The sequence below is a fragment of the Jaculus jaculus genome, chromosome 13 (genome assembly GCF_020740685.1).
Source record: "Jaculus jaculus isolate mJacJac1 chromosome 13, mJacJac1.mat.Y.cur, whole genome shotgun sequence".
NCBI classification, from domain to species: Eukaryota; Metazoa; Chordata; class Mammalia; order Rodentia; family Dipodidae; genus Jaculus; species Jaculus jaculus.
Window position 1 is genome coordinate 2056468 of NC_059114.1, and position 22758 is coordinate 2079225.

General features: G+C 45.6%; 1 protein-coding gene, 1 non-coding gene and 1 gene segment (V, D, J or C); 2 read left to right on the plus strand and 1 right to left on the minus strand.

The window, feature by feature from the left end:
• The first annotated feature begins 955 nt into the window (after window positions 1-955).
• LOC101601973 lies at window positions 956-19644 on the plus strand. The segment is given in 3 exon segments: window positions 956-963; window positions 17125-17204; window positions 19325-19644. Coding segments are annotated over 3 exon segments (408 nt in total).
• On the plus strand, window positions 6377-6519 carry LOC123454371. The gene has a single exon (XR_006633337.1). It is a non-coding gene; the product is annotated as a small nucleolar RNA SNORA15 (small nucleolar RNA).
• A 1284-nt stretch (window positions 19645-20928) lies between the features above and the next one.
• Window positions 20929-21897, minus strand: LOC101602273 (olfactory receptor 10C1-like). Of its 2 annotated transcripts, XM_045133032.1 has the most exons (2): window positions 21565-21894; window positions 20929-21132 (listed from the first exon to the last, which is right to left on the minus strand). In XM_045133032.1, exons 1-2 carry the CDS (start codon window positions 21892-21894, stop codon window positions 20929-20931), a joined length of 534 nt encoding a protein of 177 aa, XP_044988967.1. The 2 variants fall into 2 exon arrangements, with proteins under 2 accessions (XP_044988967.1, XP_004670918.2); XM_004670861.2 differs by having other exon boundaries at window positions 20929-21897.
• Window positions 21898-22758: the final 861 nt, after the last annotated feature.

Genomic DNA, 22758 nt, shown 5'->3' on the forward strand with positions numbered 1-22758 from the left:
CACATGTGACAACCCCAAATGTCCCAGACACCACTAAATATGCTCACAGGTGGGAAGATATATTGAAAAACTTTCTGTGCAGAATGGCAGAGTCCTGTAAGCATTTTCTACGAAGCGTTAAATTATAACTACTTTTGGCTTTGGGGCCAGACTGTCTGTTGAAATGACCAAGTTTTATCCTCATAGCAAGAAAGCTGCTATAGACTGCAGCTGAATAAAAGGGCGTGGCTGTGTTTCCATTAAAATTAACTTACAGAACCAAAAGGGGCTGTGGCAAGATGCTGTCCTGAGGGTATAGCTGGCTGACCTTGCTCTGAAGAAATGCTCCATTTCCTGTCTTGGTTTCACTAAGCTGTACTTAGGGTTAGGGGTGTTCATGAGACCTTCTCAGCTCCTCTTACCAATGGATCCTGGATCCCGAGCCAGTAAGCCACTGACAGACCAGACAGCATGAGGAGCTTGGTGCAGCAAGGCCACACTGGGCTTGCTGGATGGACGGTGTTGGGGGGGGCTTCCTCAAAGCACCTTGAGCTTCTGGGATGTGGGTCAGAATGTGCCCCACAGAGACGCACTGTACGCGGGACTCACTCCGCACGGGTATGCCTCACCTCAGGGAGGAGAACAACCTCCTCTGTAGCTGAGAACACTTATTTATCACTGCTAAAATGCCCCAAAGGGTCTCCTCCTGAGGTGGACATGTGCCAGTCCCGTCCCTGCTTGCTGTGGCCAGGCTTCTCCTCTCAACCAGGCCTACTCTTGGCTTACGAGGACCCTACCCCTGCTGAGGTACCTGCCTGAGAAGGCTGCCAAATGAACTGGGGATGGGCAGCAACTGAAGGCAGAGGCCCTATCACCCAGCCCCCCCGGACTTCACTAAGTTCCTGTTAGCAACCCCAAACTGATAATGGTCATAAATTACTGATTTCTTATTAGAAACCAGTACTGAATATGGACTATGTTCAGGTAATATGCAAATATTATGCCATTTTATGTAAATGATATGAACATTGATGGATTTTGATGTTAAGGGTTCCTAAAACCAGTTTGCCATGGATCCCATTCATATTTTTTAAATTTTTTAAAATTGCTTTTTTACTAACAATCTTTATACATATAATTGACTTAAAAAATATTTTTAAGCTGGGCATGGTGGCACACGCTTTGAATCCCAGCACTCGGGAGGCAGAGGTAGGAGGAGCACCGTGAGTTCGAGGACACCCTGAGTCTACTTAGTGAATTCCAGGTCAGCCTGGACCAGTGAGACTCTACCTCGAAAAACCAAAACACACACACACACACACACACACACACACACACACACACACATATATGTAAATATAATTATTTATTTGCAAGCAGAGAGAGAAAGAAGGGAGACAGAGAGAATAGAGAATGGGTGTGCCAGGGCCTGCAGCCACTGCAAACGAACTCCAGACACATGTGCCACCTTGTGTATCTGGCTTACGTGGGTCCTGGGGAATCAAACCTGGGTCTTGGGCTTTGCAGGCAAGTGCCTTAACTGTTGAGCCATCTCTCCAGCCCAACATTGACACTTAAAATTTTTTTGATGTATCCTTGGTGAGGGAGGATCGGAGAAAACTAGTCTCTTTTAGGCAGTTTCAGTTAAAAATCAAAGTCCAGAGAGAACCAGGAGATGCCACCCCTCATGGCACCTCGCCCTGGCACAAGAACAGAACTCTTGGCAGAAATGGAACTAGTGGGAGCAAGGCAGCCAGCAGGAGACCAGCTTCAACTTGTGTCAGTGGGAAAGAACAGGCTGCCTCGGGGTAGTTCCTACCTATAGCTTTCTTTCCCAGCCTGACTCCCAATCTGACCAGTTAACAAGACTTCCAGTTTCTCCACCATGATGAATTGACACCTCTCTCATAGCTGATTTAGGTCAATTTCATAGGTGAGTATCCCTCCAAGGTCCTGACACAGACTAGGTCTTACCTCTGCACCAACAGGACCCAGACGTTCATGTCATGTGTTTCCCTCTCCAACTCAAATCCTAAAATACAATTTAAACAATCAATCTATATTCAATCTGCAGATTCTCAAAGGGCTTCTCAAAAGTTCTTAGTCAACAGTACTTGGGAGGCAGAGGTAGGGGGATCACCGTGAGTTTGAGGCCAGCCTGAGACTATATAGTGAACTCCAGGTCAGCCTGGGCTAGAGTGAGACCCTACCCCCCAAAACAACAAAACAGAGCAAAAAAGCTTCTTTCCTTCCTTCTGCGGAGAAAATTTATGAGTAGTAGAGCCCCTAAAAATAAACTAAGGGGGAAATCCCCATGAGCCTATAAAGGGGGGCCTATTTTTTTCTTATCACTTTCCTCTTAAGCCCTGACCTGAATAGGTGACTGTCATTAAACATATAGCATGGGACCTAGTTTCTCCTGATCTCATCTTCCCTAAAGGAGTTTCTCTTCCCTAAAAAGCTGACAGGAAGTCTGGATAAGATTACCCAGTGCCTGAAACACCTGACGAGGGATAGATTGACCAGCTCACCTCTATCCAGTACATTCCCATAAAAGACTGGAATCAGGGTCTCCAGGTGGCTTACCCATTTCTGGGAACCTCCTCCTGCTGTACAGAAGATCTGCCTTCCTTCCTTCTCCATCCTTGGAGAGTCACAGGACAAGAACACTGAGAGCACTGACTGAAAGTGTTTTTGTGGCTGTGAGTGTCCAGCACCCTAACTCCTGAGTTACAGGTCAACCACCAGCCAAGGAAGAAAGCTCTGTCCTCTCAAAGACACCCCACATTTCCCTGTCATTGCCTCTCCTTTTCTTTTCACCCGGGGTGGGAGTTGCCCACCTGAACAAACAAACAAACAAAACACGTTAACTCAGAAAAGAGAAGAACACAGGCTGGCTCTCAGGACACAAACAAAAACAAGCATGGAGCCAAACTTCCTCTTTCTCACTTCCTCCTCTCCACAATGGAACTCTTTCAAAATGCCCAATCTATGCCAAAGCACCCACCCCCTTACATACTTACCTGGAAGCTTCACAGTAAGAATTCAAAAGCCAATTAAAAGCGATTCCTTCCTCTCTTTAGTTGTGTTATGTGTTCCTTGAGTTTCTCGTTACTATCTTTCTAATTATGTTCATATAATTTTTAAAAATTTTATTTTATTTTATTTATTTATTTTGGTTTTCCAAGGTAGGGTCTCACACTAGGCCAGGTGGACCTGGAGTTCATTATGTAGTCCCGCTGGTCTTGAACTCAAGCGATCCTCCTAACTCTGCCTCCCTAGTGCTGGGATTAAATATGTGCACCAGGACATCCAGCCTTTTAAAATTAAAAAAAAATATTATTTATTTATTTGAGAGCAAGAGAAAAAGGCAAAGAAAAAGGGGGGTGGTGGGGAGAGAGAGGGAGGACAGAATTAGTGTGCCAAGGTCTCCAGCCACTGCCAACGAACTCCAGACACATGTGCCACCTTGTGTATCTGGTTTACATGGGTCTTAGGGAATCGAACCTAGGTCCTTTAGCTTTGCAGGTGCCTTAAAGAGTAAGCCATCTCTCCAGCCCTAAGTTCTATTACTTATTTGAGAGAGAGAGAGAGAGAGAGAGAGAGAGAGAGAGAGGCATTCTCTCTATATAAGAGAATGGGCATGGCAGAGCCTCCAGCCACTGCAAATGAACTCCAGATGCATGTGCCACCTTGTGCATCTGGCTTATGTGGGTCCTGTGGAATTGAATTTGTGTCCTTTGATTGTGCAGGCAGGAGCCTTAACCATTAAATCATCTCTCCAGCCCCATAATTTTTCATGTCATTTTGTCTGCTGGCCAGTTGTTAGATGTGTTCATATGGCTTGCTTTTTATCTAATTGTCTTTATGTGTCATTTTATGTTAAAATAAAAACAAACCTACAAGGCTGGAGAGGTGGCTTAGTGGTTAAGGTGCTTGCCTGCAAAGCCTAAGAACTCATGTTCAAATCTCCAGTTTCCACATAAGCCAAATGCACAGTGATACAAGTGTGCAATGTCACACACGTGCACAAAGGGGTGCATGTGTCTGGAGTTCATTTGCAGTGGCTGAAGGCCCTGGCGTACCCCTTCTCTCTCTCAAATAAAAATAAGCTACAAAACAAAATGATGTATGCCATTTTTATAAGTAGCATTGCAACAGACGTCAACAAACTTGACGGTCACTATAGGAGAATCTCACTTCCCTATGGTCACTGACCAGAGAGAAAACGCAATTGCTCCTCCATAGGGTTTAAAATACTATATGAGGGCTGGAGAGATGGCTCAGTGGTTAAGGCACTTGCTTGCAAGGCCTAAGGATCCAGGTTTGATTCCCCAGGACCCACATAAGCCAGATGCACAAGGTGGCACATGTGGCTACAGGCCTTGGCATGCCCATTCTCTCTCCTTCTCCTTCTCTAGGATAAACAAATAAAAAATATTAAAATACCATATGAAAGGAAGAAGGATGGAGGCATGGGACTTCTGGTTAGGCCTATTAAAGGAAGAACCACTTCCTGTTTGTCAGAGGAATAGTGTATGTTCCCGTCTAAATCTAGATGGAGACTGTTGTCCCCTCTAAAATCTAGATGGAGACTGTTGTCCGAATGACCACCTGTCACCTACAGACATGCTAAAGAGATGAGAAGACTAACTTTCCCTTTTTAATTTTTAAAAACTATTACATTTATTTGTTTTTAAGCAGAGAGAGACAGAGACAGATAGAATGGGCGGGCCAGGGTCTCCAGCCATTGCAAACCGACTCCAGATGTTCCCTGGTTCATTAGGTATTGCAGGCAAGCACCTTAACTGCTGAGCCATCTCTCCAGTCCTAACTTTCCCTTTAATAAGACAATACTGTATACCCCTGGATACAATACTGTATACTCATATGCCTGGGTTGGAAATTCCTTTCTCCCTTTTGGGAACTCCTCATTCTCTCTCAGGATCCTTTTTCTTTTCTTTCTTTCTCACACTAGCTAGGGCTGAGCTGGAATTCACTCTGTAGTCTCAGGCTGGCCTTGAATTCACATCAATCCTCCTACCTGTGCCTCCTTTGTGCTGGGATTAAAGGTGTGCACCACCATGCCGGGCTGTCGGGATCCTTTTTCTACATCCCCTTAATAAAATCTACTTTTGTTCTGCTCACCTCTGGTCTGCGTTCTTTAATTTCTTTGCCACACGGGACGAACTCTTACATGTGGCGCCTCTGGTGGCCCTTGACTTATCTGGTGTCTTAGCTGCTTGAGTTAAGGCCACATCAGGTTCAAGGCCTCCATTGCTTTGGAGAGTCCACTGAAATGTACGAATGGGCTTTGCCTGACTTCTCTTCCCCTCTGTTCTGCCTGAACCAAGTCTTCCCCGATTTCAGACTCCCTGTGAGTCCACCCACAGTTAAAATGATTGATCATGCATCCCTTTTTGCCTCTGGGAATGTTACACGTCTTTCATTTCAGTTTTCCTTTCCCAGAAATCTCTACCCTCTGCCAGGAAGTTCTGCGGTAACTGAAGGTCTCTGCCTGGAGTGACTCTCCAGTGTCACCCAAAGGCTTTTTAACTGGGTCTGGCTTCTGACCACCCCTTGAGGTACTATACAAAATTAAAAAAATTATTATTAAAAATAATTATTAAAAAAATAATAAATAAATCCACACTTTCCTCTTTCCATTTGCTGTGGCAGGCTGCCCCGTTCTCAGAGAGCGGAAGAGCTTTTTCTTCCTCTTGAGGGCTTCCTTTCTTGGAACAGATAATGTCTTTCTTGGGTTATTTTAATAAATGACACCAAGTTAAGACTCTTCTCCCTGAGTGCTAAGGCTCTTCCTTCCCTCGTCACCATCATTCCCTCACAGCCAGAAAGGCCCCCAGTTAAAATTTAGGGTTGGGCTGGGGAAATGGCTTAGTGGTTAAGGTGTTTTTCTGTAAAGCCCAAGGACCTCAGTTCAATTCCCCAAGACTCACGTAAGCCAGATGCACAGAGGGGGCGCATGCGTCTGGAGTTCATTTGCAGTGGCTGGAGGCCCTGGTGCGCCCATTCCTTTTCTTTCTGTCTGCTTCTTCCACCCCCTGCCCCTGCCTCACTTTCAAATAAATAAATAAAATAAAGGCATGAGCCACCTTTTCTGTCTTTAAAAAAAAAAAAAAAATTAGAGCCACATATGCAGCTGGGGACATAATACCAAGGACCCCAGCAGTTAGTTGTCTTTCTAACTGAGTAAGGAACTCACTAGGCTGCTACAGTTATATATATATATATTTATATATATATATCCAAGGAACTCCAAACACATGCATTTGGCTTATGTAAGTTCTGGGGAATCCAACCTGGGTCCTTTGGCTTTGCAGGCAAGGTAAACCACCTCTCCATCCCTGGCTGCTAAGGTTTTAAATCAGAGTTAAAGGCATGGGTGAATACTGGTTTTTTTTAGTCGGCTTGTATTTTACACAGCTAGACACCAAGCAAAAATAAAGTCTTCCTTTTAAAATGAACAATGGTAGTCTTGGTTTTTTAATGGTATATCATTGATTAAAAGCAAGTACAAGTGGAAAAAAATCAGAGTTAATTGATTTAAAAAAAATTTTTTTTATTAGAGTCAGGTGTGGTGGTGCATGCCTTTAATCCCAGCACTCGGAAGGCAGAGGTAGGAGGACTGCTGTGAATTCGAGGCCACCCTGAGACTACCTAGTGAATCCCAGCTCAGCCTGAGCTAGAGTGATACCCTGCCTCGAAAAACAAAAAACAAACAAACAAACAAAGAAAAAATTAGCTGGATGTGGTGGTGTATACCTTTAATCCCAGCACTTGGGAGGCAGAGGTAGGAGGATTGCTGTGAGTTTGAGGCCACCCTGAGACTACATAGTGAATTCCAGGTCAGCCTGACTAGAGTGAGACCCTGCCTTGAAAAACCAACATATATATATATATATGTTTGTGAGGAGAGAGAGATAGAGAGAGAATGGGTATGCCAGGGCCTCTTGCCACTACAAATGAACTCCAGATGCATGCACCACTTTGTGCATATGGCTTTATGTGGGTACTGAGGAATTGAACCTGGACCTTCAAATTTTGCAAGCAAGAGCTTTTAACTGTTGAGCCATCTCCCCAGCCTTTGGACTGTCTTCCTTATTTTTCTTTTGCGAGTCATATATTTTTTAGTAGCTTATTAAACTCATTTAAGAGAATTTTATTTTGAATCCATGGTCTGGTGGTTTGTAAACTCTGCATTTGTTTAGAGTTGGTTATTGATTGTTTTTCTGTTTCTTTTTTAAAAATATATTTTATTTATTTATGAGAAAGAGAGCGAAAGAGCAAGAGAGCAAGAGAACACGCATGAGAGAGAATGGGCACACCAGGGCCTCCAGCCACTGCAAAGGAACTCCAGATGCATGTGCCACCTTGTGCATCTGGCTTATGTGTGTCCTGGAGAGTTGAACCTAGGTCCTTTGGCTTTGCAGGCAAATGCCTTAGCCACTAAGCCATCCCTCCAGCCCCTGTTTTTCTGTTTTTATGCTCTGCTTTTCAATTGGGTTGTAGTGCTCTTGTGAAGGTGTTCTCTTCTATAGATGATTGTTTCTGTGGGAGTCAGGGGCACAAGGAGTGAGGCCTCCTATTTTGCTATATTGCTTGTGTTACTCTGGTCAGCTGATTTCTACCAAAGGCCCACAGTGAATTCAATGGAGGAAAGAAAGTGCTTTTTTGTTTTTTTTTTTTCAAGGCAGTGTCTCACTATAGCTCAGGCTGGCTCTGTAGCCCCAGGATGTCCTCGAACTTACCCATGTGCTAGAATTAAAGGCATGTGCCACCATGCCCTGCTGGAAAGTTTATTTAATAGTTATTCAAAAAAATATGCATACATAAGTCTTATAGAGATGATTTATGCCTGATGCCATATATAAAAATTAATTCAAAACAATCCAAAAATCTAAATGTAAATCCTAAAACTAAAATTTCTAGAGGAAAACTAAGAAAAAAAAATTCCTTGTGATCGTGGTTCAAAGATTTCTTAGATATGGTGGCACACTATAAAAACTGATCACTTGAACTTCATAAAAATTAAGAATCTCTGTTCTTTGATGACATTAAAAAATTTGATGAAATTAAAAAATTTAAGATAGAAAATATTTGTGAAACCCATATCTGATGAACTTGAAAATCGTGAGCTGGGTGTGGTGGCACACACCTTTCATCCCAGCACTCGGGAGGCAGAGGTAGGAGGATCACCGTGAATTCCAGGTTACCCTGAGAATACATAGTGAATTCCAGGTCAGCCTAGGCTAGAGTGAAACCCTCCTTCAAAAACAAAAACAAGCCTCCCATGTAATCAGAACATATGAATAATTCCTAAAACTCGCTAATAAACAAACAACCCAGTGTGTAAGAAGGGCATGTATCCATGAAGACCTCAAAATAACTACTGGAATTTAAACCACAAGATACCACTATGTATTTTTTAGAATGACTAAAATTTAAGAATTCTTTTAATGCCAACAGTCTGAAAAAGGCTGTTTCTATGGCTCAGGTATGAAATATGTCATGCATTGAAGGACTGGTCCCCAGATGGTGGTACTATTTTGGGAGATTCTGCAGATGTTAGGAGATGGGGCTTAGCTGGAGGAAGCCAGTCACTTGGGAGCATGTCCCTGAGGGATGTATATCATCCAGAGCCCCTTCCTCACTGGGCTTCCTGTTGCCTCAAAATAACTATCTTCTGCCACATATTCCTTTACCATAATCTTCTATCCTATCATGGGCCCAGATGTATGGAACCAAGTGACCATGGATGGAACTATGCAATTATGAGCCCCACAAAAACCTTTCCACTCCTTTTAAATTGGCATTTGTGACAGCAATGAGAAATGTAACTAATACAGTTACAAACTCAATGGTTCCTTTAGGATCTCCATGACAAGTAACCAATACAGTTATAAACTCTATGGTTCCCTTATGGTCTCCATGAAAAATATAAATAAAGTTCTAAACTCTATGGTTCCTTTAGGGTCTCCATGATGAATAACCAATACAGGTCTAAACTCTATGGTTCCCTCAGGGTCTCCATGACAAATAACCATGTCAGTTCTAAACTCTATGTTTCCCTTAGGGTCTCCATGACAAATAACCATTTCACTTCTAAACTCTATGGTTCCCTTATGGTCTCTATGACAACCATTTCATTTCAAAACTCTATGGTCCCCTTACGGTCTCCATGACAAAGAACCATTTCAGTTATAAACCCTGTGGTTCTCTTAGGGTGTCCATGACAAATAGCCAGGTCTAAATTCTATGGTTCCCTTAGGGTCTCCATGATGAATAACCAATACAGTTCTAAACTCCGTGGTTCCCTTAGGGTCTCCATGACGAATCACCATTTCAGTTCTAAACTCTATGGTTCCCTTAGGGTCTCCATGACGAATCACCATTTCAGTTCTAAACTCTATGGTTCCCTTAGGGTCTCCATGATGAATAACCAATACAGTTCTAAACTCTGTGGTTCCCTTAGGATCTCCATGATGAATAACCATTTCAGTTCTAGACTCTATGGTTCCCTTAGAGTCTCCATGACAAATAACCATTTCAGTTATAAACTCTGTGGTTCCCTTAGGGTCTGCATGACAAATTACCAGTTGTAAACTCTATGGTTCCCTTAGGGTCTCCATGATAAATAATCAATGCAGTTATAAACTCTATGATTCCTTTAATATCTCCATAACAGGAGCTTGAGAGGTGTCTTAGCAGTTAAGGTGCTTGCCTGTGAAGCCCAAGGACCTGGGTTTGACTCCCCAGAGCCCACATAAACCAGCTGCACAAGGTGACGCCTGTACACAGGTGGTGCATGCGTCTGGAGTGAGATTGCAGTGGCTAGAGGCCCTGGTGTGGCAATTCTCTCTCTCTCTGTTTCCATCTCTGTCTCTCATAAAAATGTGGGAGTGATTGATATGTGATCTCTGGGTGCATTCTGGTCTAGGGAGATGGCTTAGCAGTAGCAGTTAAAGGCATTTGCTTGCAAAGCCTGCTGGCCAGGGTTCAATTTCCCAGTATTTATATAAAGCTAAACACACAAGAAGGTGCATGTATCTGGAGTTCATTTGCAGTGGCAGGTGGCTCTGATGTGCCCATACTCTTTCTGTCTCTGTCTCTCTCTCACACACAAATAAATAAACGAAAGCATTTTAAAAACTACTTTGGTGCCAAGCGTGGTGGTATACACCTTTAATCCCAGCACTCAGCAGGCAGAGGTAGGAGGATTGCCATGAGTTTGAGGTCACCCTGAGACTACATAGTGAATTCCAGGTCAGTCTAGGCTATAGTGAGACCCTACCCTTACTTCAGCCAGGCATGGTGGTACACGCCTTTAATCCCAGCACTTGAGATGCAGAGGTAGAAGGATCACTGAGTTTGAGGTCAGCCTGAGACTACATAGTGAATTCCAGGTCAGCCTGGGCTACAGTGAGACTCTACCTCAAAAATTCAAACACAGGGCTGGAAAGATGGTTTAGCTGTTAAGGCACTTGCATGTAACACCTAAGGACTGATGTTTGACTCTCTAGGTCCCATGTAAGCCAGATGTACAAAATAATGCAAGTGAGCAAGGTTTCACATGTGCACAAGGGAGAACACGCAGCTGGAATTTGATTGCAGTGGCTGGAGGCTCTGGTGCACCAAGAGCAAGAGAGAAGACAGACAGAGGGAGAATGGGTGCGCCAGGGCCTCTAGACACTACATATGAGCTCCAGACACATGTGCCCCCTTGTGCATCTGGCTTAGGTGGGTACTGGGGAGTTGAACCTAGGTCCTTTGGCTTCACCGGCAAGTGTCTTAGCTGCTAAGCCATCTCTCCAGCCCTGGACAAGTGGTTTCTTGTTGAATCTAGCCCTCCTCTATACTTGAACCCCCTGCCAGGCTGGCAGAACAGCTGCAGCCTCGCTTCACACCCCTGCACTCAAACCTCAAGGACACTTGCTCTGCTCAGCAGGCATTCAGCTACTTTTCATGACTCCACCAGGCCCCAGGGACAGGCCAGGGGTCCTTGAGGGAACTAGATGCCAGTAAGGTGACCCCACCTGAGGTCCTATGGATGGAGTTGGGCAGGTGCTTATGGGTTAAAACAGTTGAGCCCACATCCTGACCACAGCAAGGCAGTTTGCAGACGTCCCTGTGGGAAAGACCTCTACAGATGATAACCCAGGGTCCCTGGTGAGGGTGGGGGAAGGCTATAGATCAGTCCAGGGTAAGGTCAGAGTCACACAACCCTGGGTACACAGACAGGAAACTAAGTGTGCACCAGAGGAACAAGAGCTGCTCCCTCCAGGAAGTGGCAAGTGGGGCCAGAAGTGTCTTTGACCTTGAGGGTCAATGAAGTCCAGGCCAGGCCACGTGTGCTGGAAGGCTTCTGGGGGGCTGGACACTTGTTGGCAGGGGTCACTCCTAATGCTGCTGCTAGGCCTGGCAGAGAGCACCCAGATTTTGCTGCCCCCAAAGGTAGCAGGAGGAAGCAGAGCCTTGGGCCCCAGAACCTGGGAGGGAAGCAGTGCTTCCAGTTTGTGGGTCCTGCTGGGCAGGTAAGGGAATTGCTTGTGGGGAAATGTGTGTATATGTGGGGGATGGGGGGAAGGCTGAGGGAACTTCCATGGACTGGAGGCCAGAATGGACAATGAAGGGAAGGTGACAGGAATGGTCAGAGGAGTGAGAAGGAAGGACCTGGGCTGATGCTGGGTTAATTGCATGCATTTTGAGCATCGTAATATTTGCAGTATTATTTTTACTTTAAAAATATTGCTATTAGCTGGGTGTGGTGGCGCACACTTTTAAACCCAGCATTTGGGAGGCAGAAGTGGGAGGATCACTTTGAGTTCAACAACCAGCCTGGGACTTCCGAGTGAGTTCCAGGTCAGCCTGGGCTAGAGTGAGAGCCTGCCTCGAAAAACAATTATTTATTTGTGAGGGAAGAGAGAGAAGAGAGAAGACACACACATACACACACACACACACACACACACACACACACACAGAGAGAGAGAGAGAGAGAGAGAGAGAGAGAGAGAGAGAGAGAAAGAAAGAAAGAAAGAAGGAAAGAAAGGAGGAAAGAAAATGGGCGCACCAGGGCCTTTTGCTGCTGCAAGGGTGCGTCAGACCCATGCACCGCACCATGCACCAGGCTTTGCAAGGCACTGTGGAAGTGAGCCCGGGCCTTCAGGCATTACAAGCAAGCCCCTCTAACTGCTGAGCCACCTCCTTAGTCCTGAATTATTATTCTTTTCTCATTTTATTTTTTGAGGTAGGGTCTTGCTCTACCCCAGGCTGACCTGGAATTCACTATGTAGTCTTAGGCTGGCCTTGAACTCACGGTGATCCTCTTACCTAAGCCTCCCGAGTGCTGGGATTAAAGGCTCATCACACCCAGCCTGCATTGTTATTTTTTTTTAAATTTTTTTGTTTATTTAATTAATTAATTTATTTGAGAGTGACAGACAGGAGAGAGAGAGACAAAGAAAGAGAGAGAGAGAGAGAGAGAGAGAGAGAGAGAGAGAGAGAGGATGGGCGTGCCAGGGCTTTTAGCCACTGCAAATAAATTCCAGATGCATGCACCCCCTTGTGCATCTGGCTAACGTGGGTCCTGGGGAATCGAGCCTCGAACCGGGGTCCTGAGGCTTCACAGGCAAGTGCTTAACCGCTAAGCCATCTCTTCAACCCTGCATTGTTATTTTTAAATATTGCAGAAAAACATTACATATCTTCATTCTCTAGTCTGCTGGATCCTCATAAATTGTGCATGAACAGGCAGACAAGGAGATGGCAGATGTCGCTGGGCAGCTGATGGCAGCCGTTCTCCTGGCAAGGTTTTTGGCTGCTTCTCCCGACCCCTCTTTGTCCCTTCTTTTTCATTTCCTTCCAGTTGTCTCCTTCCCTTTCTGCTTTTCCTGTCTCTTTCCCTTTCTTCTCTTTCTCCTCTCTCTTTCTCATTCTTCTATTCTCCAACTGAAGCCCACCTAGGATATATAGGCACATTTGTGGCAAAGGCCCAGAGTAGGACTTGGGTGTGGGGGTCCTCACTACGCCTGCCTCACAGTGACTCTGCTCCTTCTCTTTGGTCATGGCGGCACATCCCTAGACAGAGCCCTGAGCATTTGGTCTGTGTAAGGCAATTGGCTGCAGGCTAGCCCATTCATCTCCCCTATAGCGGGTTAGTAAGTGAAGAGCAGGGTCCTCCCCACTTAGTGGCCCCCACCAGGCAGGTTCTGCTGTCATGTCCATTTTACAGAAGGGAATAATTGTGAACAGAGAGGTTATGTGGTTTGCTTAAGGTCACACATCTCATGGGCACAGCCCCCCAAAGCCCAACTTCAATGTTGTCTGTCCCCATTCTCCATGCTAGTAGAGAGAAAGTGGGGAGGGGGGGAGAGAGAGAAAATGAGAGAAGTCACTTCAGGGCCTGCAGCTACAGGTAAACTCCAGCACCGCCTTGGGTATCTGGCTTACGTGGGTCCTGGGGAGTCAAATTTGGATCCTTTGGCTTTGCAGGCAAGCACCTTAACCACTAAGCCATCTCTCCAGGCCCAGCGCTGTAAATTTGATTTGGATTGCATTGAATCTGTATATGGCATTTGATGCCATGGCCACTTTTACAATATCAGTTCTTCCAACCCATGAGCTAGGAGAACTTTCCATTTTTCTGGTGTTTTCCTCAAATTCTTTGGTGTCTTTAAATTTTTTCATCGTAGAGGTCTTTAGTTTTCTTGGCAAGGTACTTCAAGTTCTTAATTTATTCTGTGAGTGCACTATTTCCCTGATTTCTTCTCAGCATGCTTGTCTTGTGTATAAGAACGCTACTAATTTTGAGTGTTGATTTGGTATCCAGCCACTTTTCTGAAAGTGTTTGTCAGCCCTAGGACGTTGCTGGCTGAGTCTTCAGGGGGTATGTTATATACAGAATCACATCATCTGCAAATAAGAATAGTTTGACTTCTTCCTATCCAGTATGTATCTTTTTGCTTCTTTCTCTTACTTTATTTATCCCTGTAGCTAATACTTTAAGCGCTATATTAAATAGCCATGGAGAGTGGGCACCCTTGTCTTGTTCCAGATCATAGTAGAATGCTGCAAGTTTTTCTGCAGTTACTGTGCTACTGTCTTGATGTTTGACACATACAGCCTTTGTTTGTTTGTTTGTTTGTTTGTTTGAGGAAGGGCCTCACTCTAGCTCAGGCTGACCTGGAATTCACTATGTAGTCTCAGGCTGGCCTTGAACTCACGGCGGTCCTCCTACATCTGCCTCCCGAGTGCTGGAATTAAAGGCATGCACCACCACACCCAGCTCATATATAGCCTTTTTTATGTTGACATGTGTTCGACCCAACACTAGTCTCTCCAAAATTTCTTTTTATTACGAAGGGATCTACATTTTATTGGAAGCCTTTTCTGCATCTAATGAGATGACTGTGTGATTTCTGTCCTTGAGCCTGCTTATGTGATGTATTACATTTATTGGTTTACATAAGTCAAATCACCCCTGGAGCCATGAAATAAAACCTACCTGACCGAGGTGGATGATATGTTTTTTAAAATTTTTTTGGTTTATTTTTATTTATTTATTTGAGAGTGACAGACAGAGAAAGAAAGAGGCAGATAGAGAGAGGGGCATGCCAGGGCCTCCAGCCACTGCAAACAAACTCCAGATGTGTGTGACCCCTTATGCATCTGGCTAACGTGGGTCCTGGGCAATTGAGCCTCGAACTAGGGTCCTTGGGATTCACAGGCAAGCGCTTAACCACTAAGCCATCTCTCCAGCCCTGGATGATATATATTTTTTTAAAATTTTTTGTTCATTTTTATTTATTTCCTTGAGAGAGACAGAGAGAGAAAGAGGCAGAGAGAAAGAATGGGCACGCCAGGGCTCCCAGCCACTGCAAACGAACTCCAGATGCGTGTGCCCCCTTGTGCATCTGGCTAATGTGGGTCCTGGAGAATCGAGCCTGGAACCGGGGTCCTTAGGCTTCACAGGCAAGCGCTTAACCACTGAGCCATCTCTCCAGCCCTGGATGATATTTTTAATGTTCCTAAATTCAATTTGCAGGTATTGAGAATTTTTACATCTATTATCTACATTCCTCAGGGATATTGGTCTATAGTTTTCTGTATTTTTATTTATTTTAAATAATTAATTAATTAATTTTTTGAGGCAGGGTCTCGCTCTAGCTCAGGCTGACCTGGAGTTTACTCTGTAGTCTCAGGGTGGCCTTGAACTCTTGGCGATCCTCTTACCTCTGCCTTCTGAGTGCTGGGATTAAAAGTGTGCACCACCACACCTAGTTTTTTAATGTCCTTTTATCTGGTTTTACTATTAGTGTAGTGCTGGTATTGCAGAAAGACTTAGGGTGCATTCTGTCCTTTTAAATTTTATGAAATAACTTAAGAAGCAATGGCTTTAGATTTCTTTTTTTTTTTTTTTTTTTTTTTTGAGGTAGGGTCTCACTCTGGTCCAGGCTGACTTGGAATTCACTATGTAGTCTCAGGGTGGCTTCGAACTCACAGCAATCCTCCTACCTCTGCTTCCTGAGTGCTGGGATTAAAGGCACATGCCACCACGCCCAGCTGTGGCTTTAGATTTTTAAAAATCAATCAATTAATTAATTATCTTATTTATTTTTTTAAAAACATTTATTTGACAGAGAAAGAGGAAGAGAGAAAGATAATGGGCGAATCAGGGCCTCCAGCCACTGCAAACAAACTCCAGATGCATGAGCCCCCTTGTGCGTCTGGCTAACGTGGATCCTGGGGAATCGAATCTGGGTCCTTTGGCTTTGCAGGCAAATGCCTTAACCACTAAGCCATCCCTCTGGCTCTTATTTATTTATTTGAGAGAAAGAGAGAGAGAGAGAAAGAGAGAGAGAGAGAGAGAGAGAGAGAGAGAGAGAGAGAGAGAGAGAAAGAGGCAGATAGAGAGATAGGGAGAGAAAGAGAGAATGGGCTCACCAGGACCTCTAACCATTGTAAACAAATTTCAGATGCATGTGCCCCCTTGTGCATCTGGCTTATGTGGGTCCTGGAGTATTGAACCCAGGTCCTTAAACCATTTCCCCAGCCCAGCTTTAGATTTTTATAAAGATCCAATGGAATTCTGTAGTGAATCCATCTGGGTCTGGACTGTTTATAAATGGGAGATTTTTAATTACTGCTTTGATCTCTTTGTTATATTTGTTTAAATTATTTATCTCCTCCCAGTTTAACTTTAGTAGGTCACATGTGCTGAGAAATTCATCCATTTCCTTGAGATTTTCTGGTTTGATGGTGTATTGGCTATGGAAGTATGCCCTTACGATTCTCTTAATTTCACTGGTATCTGTTGGAATCTCTCCTTTTTCATCTCTAATCTTGCTGATTAGGGGTTTCTCTCCCTTTCTTTTTGAGGTAGGGTCTCACTGTAGTCCAGGCTGCCGTGGAATTCACTATGTAGTCTCAGGGTGGCCTTGAACTCACAGCGATCCTCCTACCTTTTTCTCTGGAGTGCTGGGATTAAAGGCGTGCACACCATGCCCAGCTTTCTCTCTCTCTCTCGCTCTCTCTCTTTGCTGTTAATTTGGCTAAAGGTTTGCCAATCTTGTTTATCTTTTCAAAGAACCAACTCTTTGTTTCATTTTTTTTTTTTAAGAGAATGGGAGCACCAGGGCCTCCAGCCACTGCAAACGAACTCTAGACCCATACACCACCTTGTGCATCTGGCTTACGTGGGTCTTGGGGAATCGAACCTTGGTCCTTTGGTTTTGCAGGCAAGCACTTTAACCACTAAGCCATCTCTCCAGCCCCTTTGATAGTCTTTTATTGTTTTCTTCATTTTTATTTCACTAGCTTCTGCCCGATCTTGATATTTTCTTTTCACGTTATACTTTTGGGTTTGGTTTGTTCTTGTTTATCCAAAGCCTTCAGATACACTAAGTTTTAAAATTTGAGATCTCTCCATTTTTGTAATGTATGCACTTAGAGCTCTAAAATTTCCTCTCTGCATGGTCTTCATTTGTGCCCCACAGGTTTGGTGATTTGTGCTTTTAATTCCCTGCAGTTCTCTTTCCTATATGCCTGTAACTTGAACATCTGGTCTTTTTAAGGTGCTTCCTATTTCTCTCATATTCTGTTCATATGGTTTTTGAACTTGTCCAGGTGCTGGCTCCATGAATTTCATTCTGAGCGTCAGGCACCAATGTACGTCTTTGGCAGTGGGACCCAGCTCACAGTCTTAGGTAAGTGGTCTCAGGATGTTGCCCATCTGTACCCACCCCTCTGTTGTTTCAGGAATGTTTGTTTTCCTTCCTGAGGTTGCCCCTCCTTTGTCTTTACCACTCTTAAGAACTGCTATCACCTTTCTCTGCAAGATGTCTTAGGGTTACCCAAAGGAAAGGCATGACAGCTTCATCCTCTCTCTCTCAAATATATATACATTATATATAAATAATATATGTAAATATATATTATGTGTAGACATATATAATATATATGATATATTATTATATAATATATAATGTATCATATAAAATATAATATGTATTATATATGATACATTATATTATATATGACATATAACATATAATATTATGTATTATATATAATATATAATATTTAATATTATATATAATAAAAATATACAAAGTTGCACAGAGAGAGCTAGAGGGAGAGAATGGGCACACTAGAGCCTCTAGCCACTATAAAGAAACTCCAGATGCATGGGACACCTTGTGCATTTTGCTTATGTGGGTACTGGGAAATCGAACCTTAGTCCTTAGGCTTTGCAGGCAAGCACCTTAACCACTAAGCCATCTCTCCAGCCTTTATATATTTATTTATGAGAAAGAGAAAGGGAGTGAATGTGGCTGCCTCTTGCTGCTGCAAATGAACTCTAGATGCATGCAGCATTTTGGGTGTCTGGCTTTTTGTGGGTCATCAGGCTTTGCAAGCAAGCTCCTTTAACCACTGAGCAATCTCCCCAGCCCAAATTATTTAATTAAAGTGCATGCATGTGCGCATGCATGTGGCCACATGTGTGCACACACCAGGCTCTCTTGCTGCTGCAGTTGAATGCCTGTCTGGCATTATGTGGGAGGCTGACGAATTGAACCTGTGCTGACAGGCTTTGCAAGCCAGCACCTTTAGCCACTGAGCCATCTCCCCAGGCTCCTTCATCTCACCTTTTAGGACAAATGCCCGAGTGGGTGCCAGAGGACTGGTCTTATGAAGCTGCCCCAGGCATTAGTTTCCACAAGCTCCAAGCATCTGGCCAGGGAAGCAAATGTTCATGCAGAATGAAAGGGGCGCTCAGGAGAGCCAGGAACATGTCTGGCACTGCGAACACAGTCTCTGGGGACTCAGGTCACTCCAGAGGCAGAAAGAGGATTTGGCTCTCTTGGGCTGCAGCTCTCTGTTAGGTTATGAGGACACAGAGACAAAGAGAACACTCAGAGCCTGGCGCTCTCAGAATGGCCACCAAAAAGGAACAGAGACTCCTATGTCCCAGGGGTCCAGTTTCTCCCTTGCCTATGGGTCAGCTTCCCCCCCCCCCCCCCCGCCCAGCCCTAACAGACACTTAACCCGAGGAGATAAGGATAGGGACCAACTGGCTGCCAGGTGCAATCGGAGTCGTCAGCAGCCTTTGGGGTGAGCAGGGGGCTGTTAGGCCCCATAGTCTGGGGAACAGAGCCCTCAGGAACATGGTCAGTGTGAAGGGCCTTGTGATTAGTGTGGAGAAAGAGCTATCAGAGTGGTGGAGGAGCCCTTGGAAGCGCCACAGGAGCGCCTGTGGGTGGAGCTCACCCCTCGGTGGTGGGAGAGCTGCATGGAGTAGGCCAGAGCTCAGGACCCAGTCTTCCTAGGTGGTGGGCACAGACTCAAGCCCTCCCCACGCACCTCAGAATCATCCTTCCAGGTGGGGTGGTGACTCCAGATTTCACAGGAGGCTCTGGACACTGAAAGAGTGTGTTTCTGCGTGTGTGTATGTGTGCGTGTGCATGTGTGTGCGCAGATGTGCTCAGTCTGGGTACCTAGGAGGAGGTCAGTGGCAAATCCCTACTCCAGAGAGGAGGAAGAGGAACAGAGCTGGTGTTGGTCTCAGTAGAAAAACAGGTTGTAAAGGGAGTGGCTGGACCAGGGTTCCTGGGAGTGGTGACTTAGGAACATCATCTAAGAAGGTGCAGGGCCGTCTGCTCCCCAGAGGACTCAAGGGGCCAGAGAGGAAAGAGGAGGGAAGAAGGGTCCCTGGGTGGTACATACTCTTGACACTGCCTGACCACAGGGGCTTTGGATGGCAGAGGTGTGCAACCCTATCGCCCAGCCTCTCCTATGGACACTCTAACCTCCTCTATCTGCACAGGTCAGCCCAGGGCCCCGCCCATGGTCACTCTGTTCTTGCCCTTCACAAAGGAGACTCAGAGCAACAAGCCCACATTGGTGTGTCTGGTGAGTGACTTCTACCCCAGTGCTGTGGCAGTGGCCTGGAAGGAAGACGGCATCCCGGTCACACAGGATGTGGAGACCACCCAGCCCTCCAAACAGGCCAACAACAAGTACATGGTCATCAGCTACCTGACCCTGACGTCTGAGCAGTGGGAACCTCACAGCTCATACAGCTGCCAAGTCACCCACGAAGGGAGCATTGTGCAGAAGAGTGCGGTCCCTGCTGAGTGTTCCTAGGCCCTGGCCCACACCCCACTCTAGAGGACCCAGCAGGGGGGCTCCTTTCTTGCCACTGCTTCCTTCAGCCGCTCCTCCCCGTACCCAGTACTCAATAAAACATCCCATGGTCCATGAGACACTCTACTTTACCTCACTGGTTCTCGTCTCTTGTTTCTCTTGCATATCCAGGGACTTGAGAGTGGCATGAGGTGGTCCCATCACTCAGTGGCGACGTAGCCTGGCGTAGAGGTCTACTGTATGAGCATCAGTTGGGAAATCCTGTGGTCACCAGGATTTCGGCCCCTGTGTACTCTCCTTCCTCCCCTTTCTCCTCACAGTTCAGCTTCTGCACGACTCCCTGCCTACCTTTCTGGATGGAATAATGGTCTCCTACGATACTGAGCCCCACCCTCATTGGAGGGGTCAAGGCTTAGAGACATTAGGAAATGACATAGGTCACACTTGAGTCAGGATCAGGGGTGAGATGGGCGCTCCTAATCACACTCATTATCAATCCACCCTCCTACTTGCATGTTCATCCATTATCTATCCACTCATTTGTGCAAGTTATCTTCTTGTTGCTGGGACAAAACACCTGACCTAAAAGCAGCTTATTGGAGAAAAGGTTTTATTTTAGAGGAAGCTAAAGCTTCATCATAGTGAGACAGCAAGCAGCAGCAGCAAGGGCTGATTCTGAACCCACAGGGCTGGACACAGCTCTAGGCTCTGCCCCTGGGGAGGACACAGCTCTAGGCTCTTCCCCTGGGGAGGACACAGCTCTAGGCTCTGCCCCTGGGGAGGACACAGCTCTAGGTTCTGCCCCTGGGGCACACTTCCTCCAGCTCCACCTCCTGAAGACTTCCATTAAGCAGAAAGCTGAGAATATGTAATGAGAATTTTCCAAACTTTCGAGGAATAACATGCTTAGTATTTATTTACACCTGAGCCTAGGCTAAAATACTCAGGTGTTGGATTCCCCCATTGGAGTTCCCTAGCAGACACCTTCCTTCCAGTCCTTGTGATGAGAAAACAGCAAAGAGCGGCGAAGTCAGGATGACCCTCACATCTTACCACACATGTGGAAGAGCACGCAGTTATATGTTTGTTTTCTCCTGTTGGGTGTACATCTTTTCCAGAGATCCATTTTGTATGTCTCTCTACAAAGGAACAGCGGATGCATGCACCACTTTGTGAATGTGGCTTTATGTGGGTACTGGGAAAGCTAACCCATCCAGGTAGGCTTTGCAAGCAAGCACCTTCACCCACTGAGCTATCTCTCCAGCGCCGCCCCCATGGTCCTCTTTATCTCTCCATTGTGAGAACTTTTCTCTTGCCCAGAGTTCTCCTCAGAGCCACCTTGACTTCCTTGTTCCGTAGACTGTAGATGATTGGGTTGAGCATGGATGTCACCACTGTGTAGAAGAGAGCCAGGAGCTTGTCCACTCCTGGCGAGTGGCTAGCCTTGGGTCTCAAGTAGGTGACAGATCCTGAGCCGTAGAAGAGTGTCACAACAAGAAGGTGGGACGAGCAGGTGGAGAGAGCCTTGTGTCGACCTTCGGTTGAGGGCATTACCAGCACGGCAGCTAGAATTCTGCCGTAGGAAGCAATGATGAGTAAAAATGGGCTGGAAATGCACAGGACTGCCACCACAAAGACTGCAGCCTCGTTACGCGATGTGTCCCCGCAGGCCAGCGCCAGGATAGGGGGGAGGTCGCAGAAGAAATGGTTTATCTCACAGGGACCACAGAAGTCCAAGGAGAAAATATAGTTGGTCTGTCCCAAGCCTACCATGCACCCTATTCCCCAAGACAGCATGGCCAGATGGGCACACAGCCCACGGCTCATCCGCGTTGCATAGTGGAGTGGGGAGCATATGGCCATATAGCGGTCAAAAGCCATGGCTGCCAACAGGCAGCACTCACTGATGGCAAATAACGTGAAGAAAAACATCTGGGTGGCGCACCCCTCCCGAGAGATCCCTCGGGCCTCACTCACAAGGCTCTGCAGCATCTTGGGTACGACAGAGCACGTGTAGCCGATCTCTAGGAGAGACAGGTTGGCCAGGAAGAAGTACATGGGAGTGTGGAGGGCTGGGTTGGTGCAGATGGCCAGGGCAATGAGAGCGTTGCCCGTCAGCGATGCCAAGAACATGAGCAGGATGAGGCTGAACAGGAGGATGCACTGTCCTCCAACCTCGGAGAACTTAGCAAACGCAAAACGCTTGACAGACAAGCTATTCTCCGGCCACAAAGAGCAATTGAGACTCATCTCCTGGAAAAGAGAGCAGCACGAATCAGAAGCATGCTTGTGGGTGAGGGAGAAGGACCGCCTCGTGTGGGTTTTTGAACGAGCGGGAGGGTGTAGAAGCCCAGAAACTGGAAAGGGGCTCATGATAGGGAAAAAGAGCTTCAAAGGGAGAAGGATAAAGAAGAGAGCAGATCTTAAATGATATGAATGTCTATCAGGGCGAGAGGGAGAAAGCAGGGAAGGGTGACAGAAATGGGAGAGAAGAGGAGAAGGGCTGATCAATATAGGCAAGCATATTACTTTTTAGAAAGGACATTAATCATTTTATTACCTTTACAGTCTCAGTTAAGTTAGAGGGAGAAATTTAATTGCCTGCAATTAAAAAAGTTCAGGGGCTGGAAGGATGGCTTAACAGATAAAGTGCATGCCTGCAAAGCCTAAGGACCCAGGTTCGATTCTCCAGGTCCTACGTAAGCCAGATGCACGAGGTGGAGCATGCTTCTGGGATATGTTTGCAGTGGCTGAATGCCCTGGTGCACCCATTCTCCCTATCTATCTGACTCTCTCTCAAATAAATAAAATAAAAATTAAAAAAGTTGAGAAATAATACTCATTCATCCTCCCACCATTTCACACCCAATATTTTATTTATTATTATTTACTTATTTGAGAGGGAGAGGAAGAGAGAATTGGTGTGCTGGGGTCTCCAGTGACTACAAACAAACTCCAGACACATATGCCACCTTGGGCATCTGGTTAAGGTGGGTCCCGGAGAAACAAACGTGGTTTCTTCAGCCTTACAAGCAAGCACCTAACTTCTAAGCCATCTCTCTAGCCCTCAAATATTTTCATTTTTTTCCCTCAAATATTTTCTATGTCTACCAT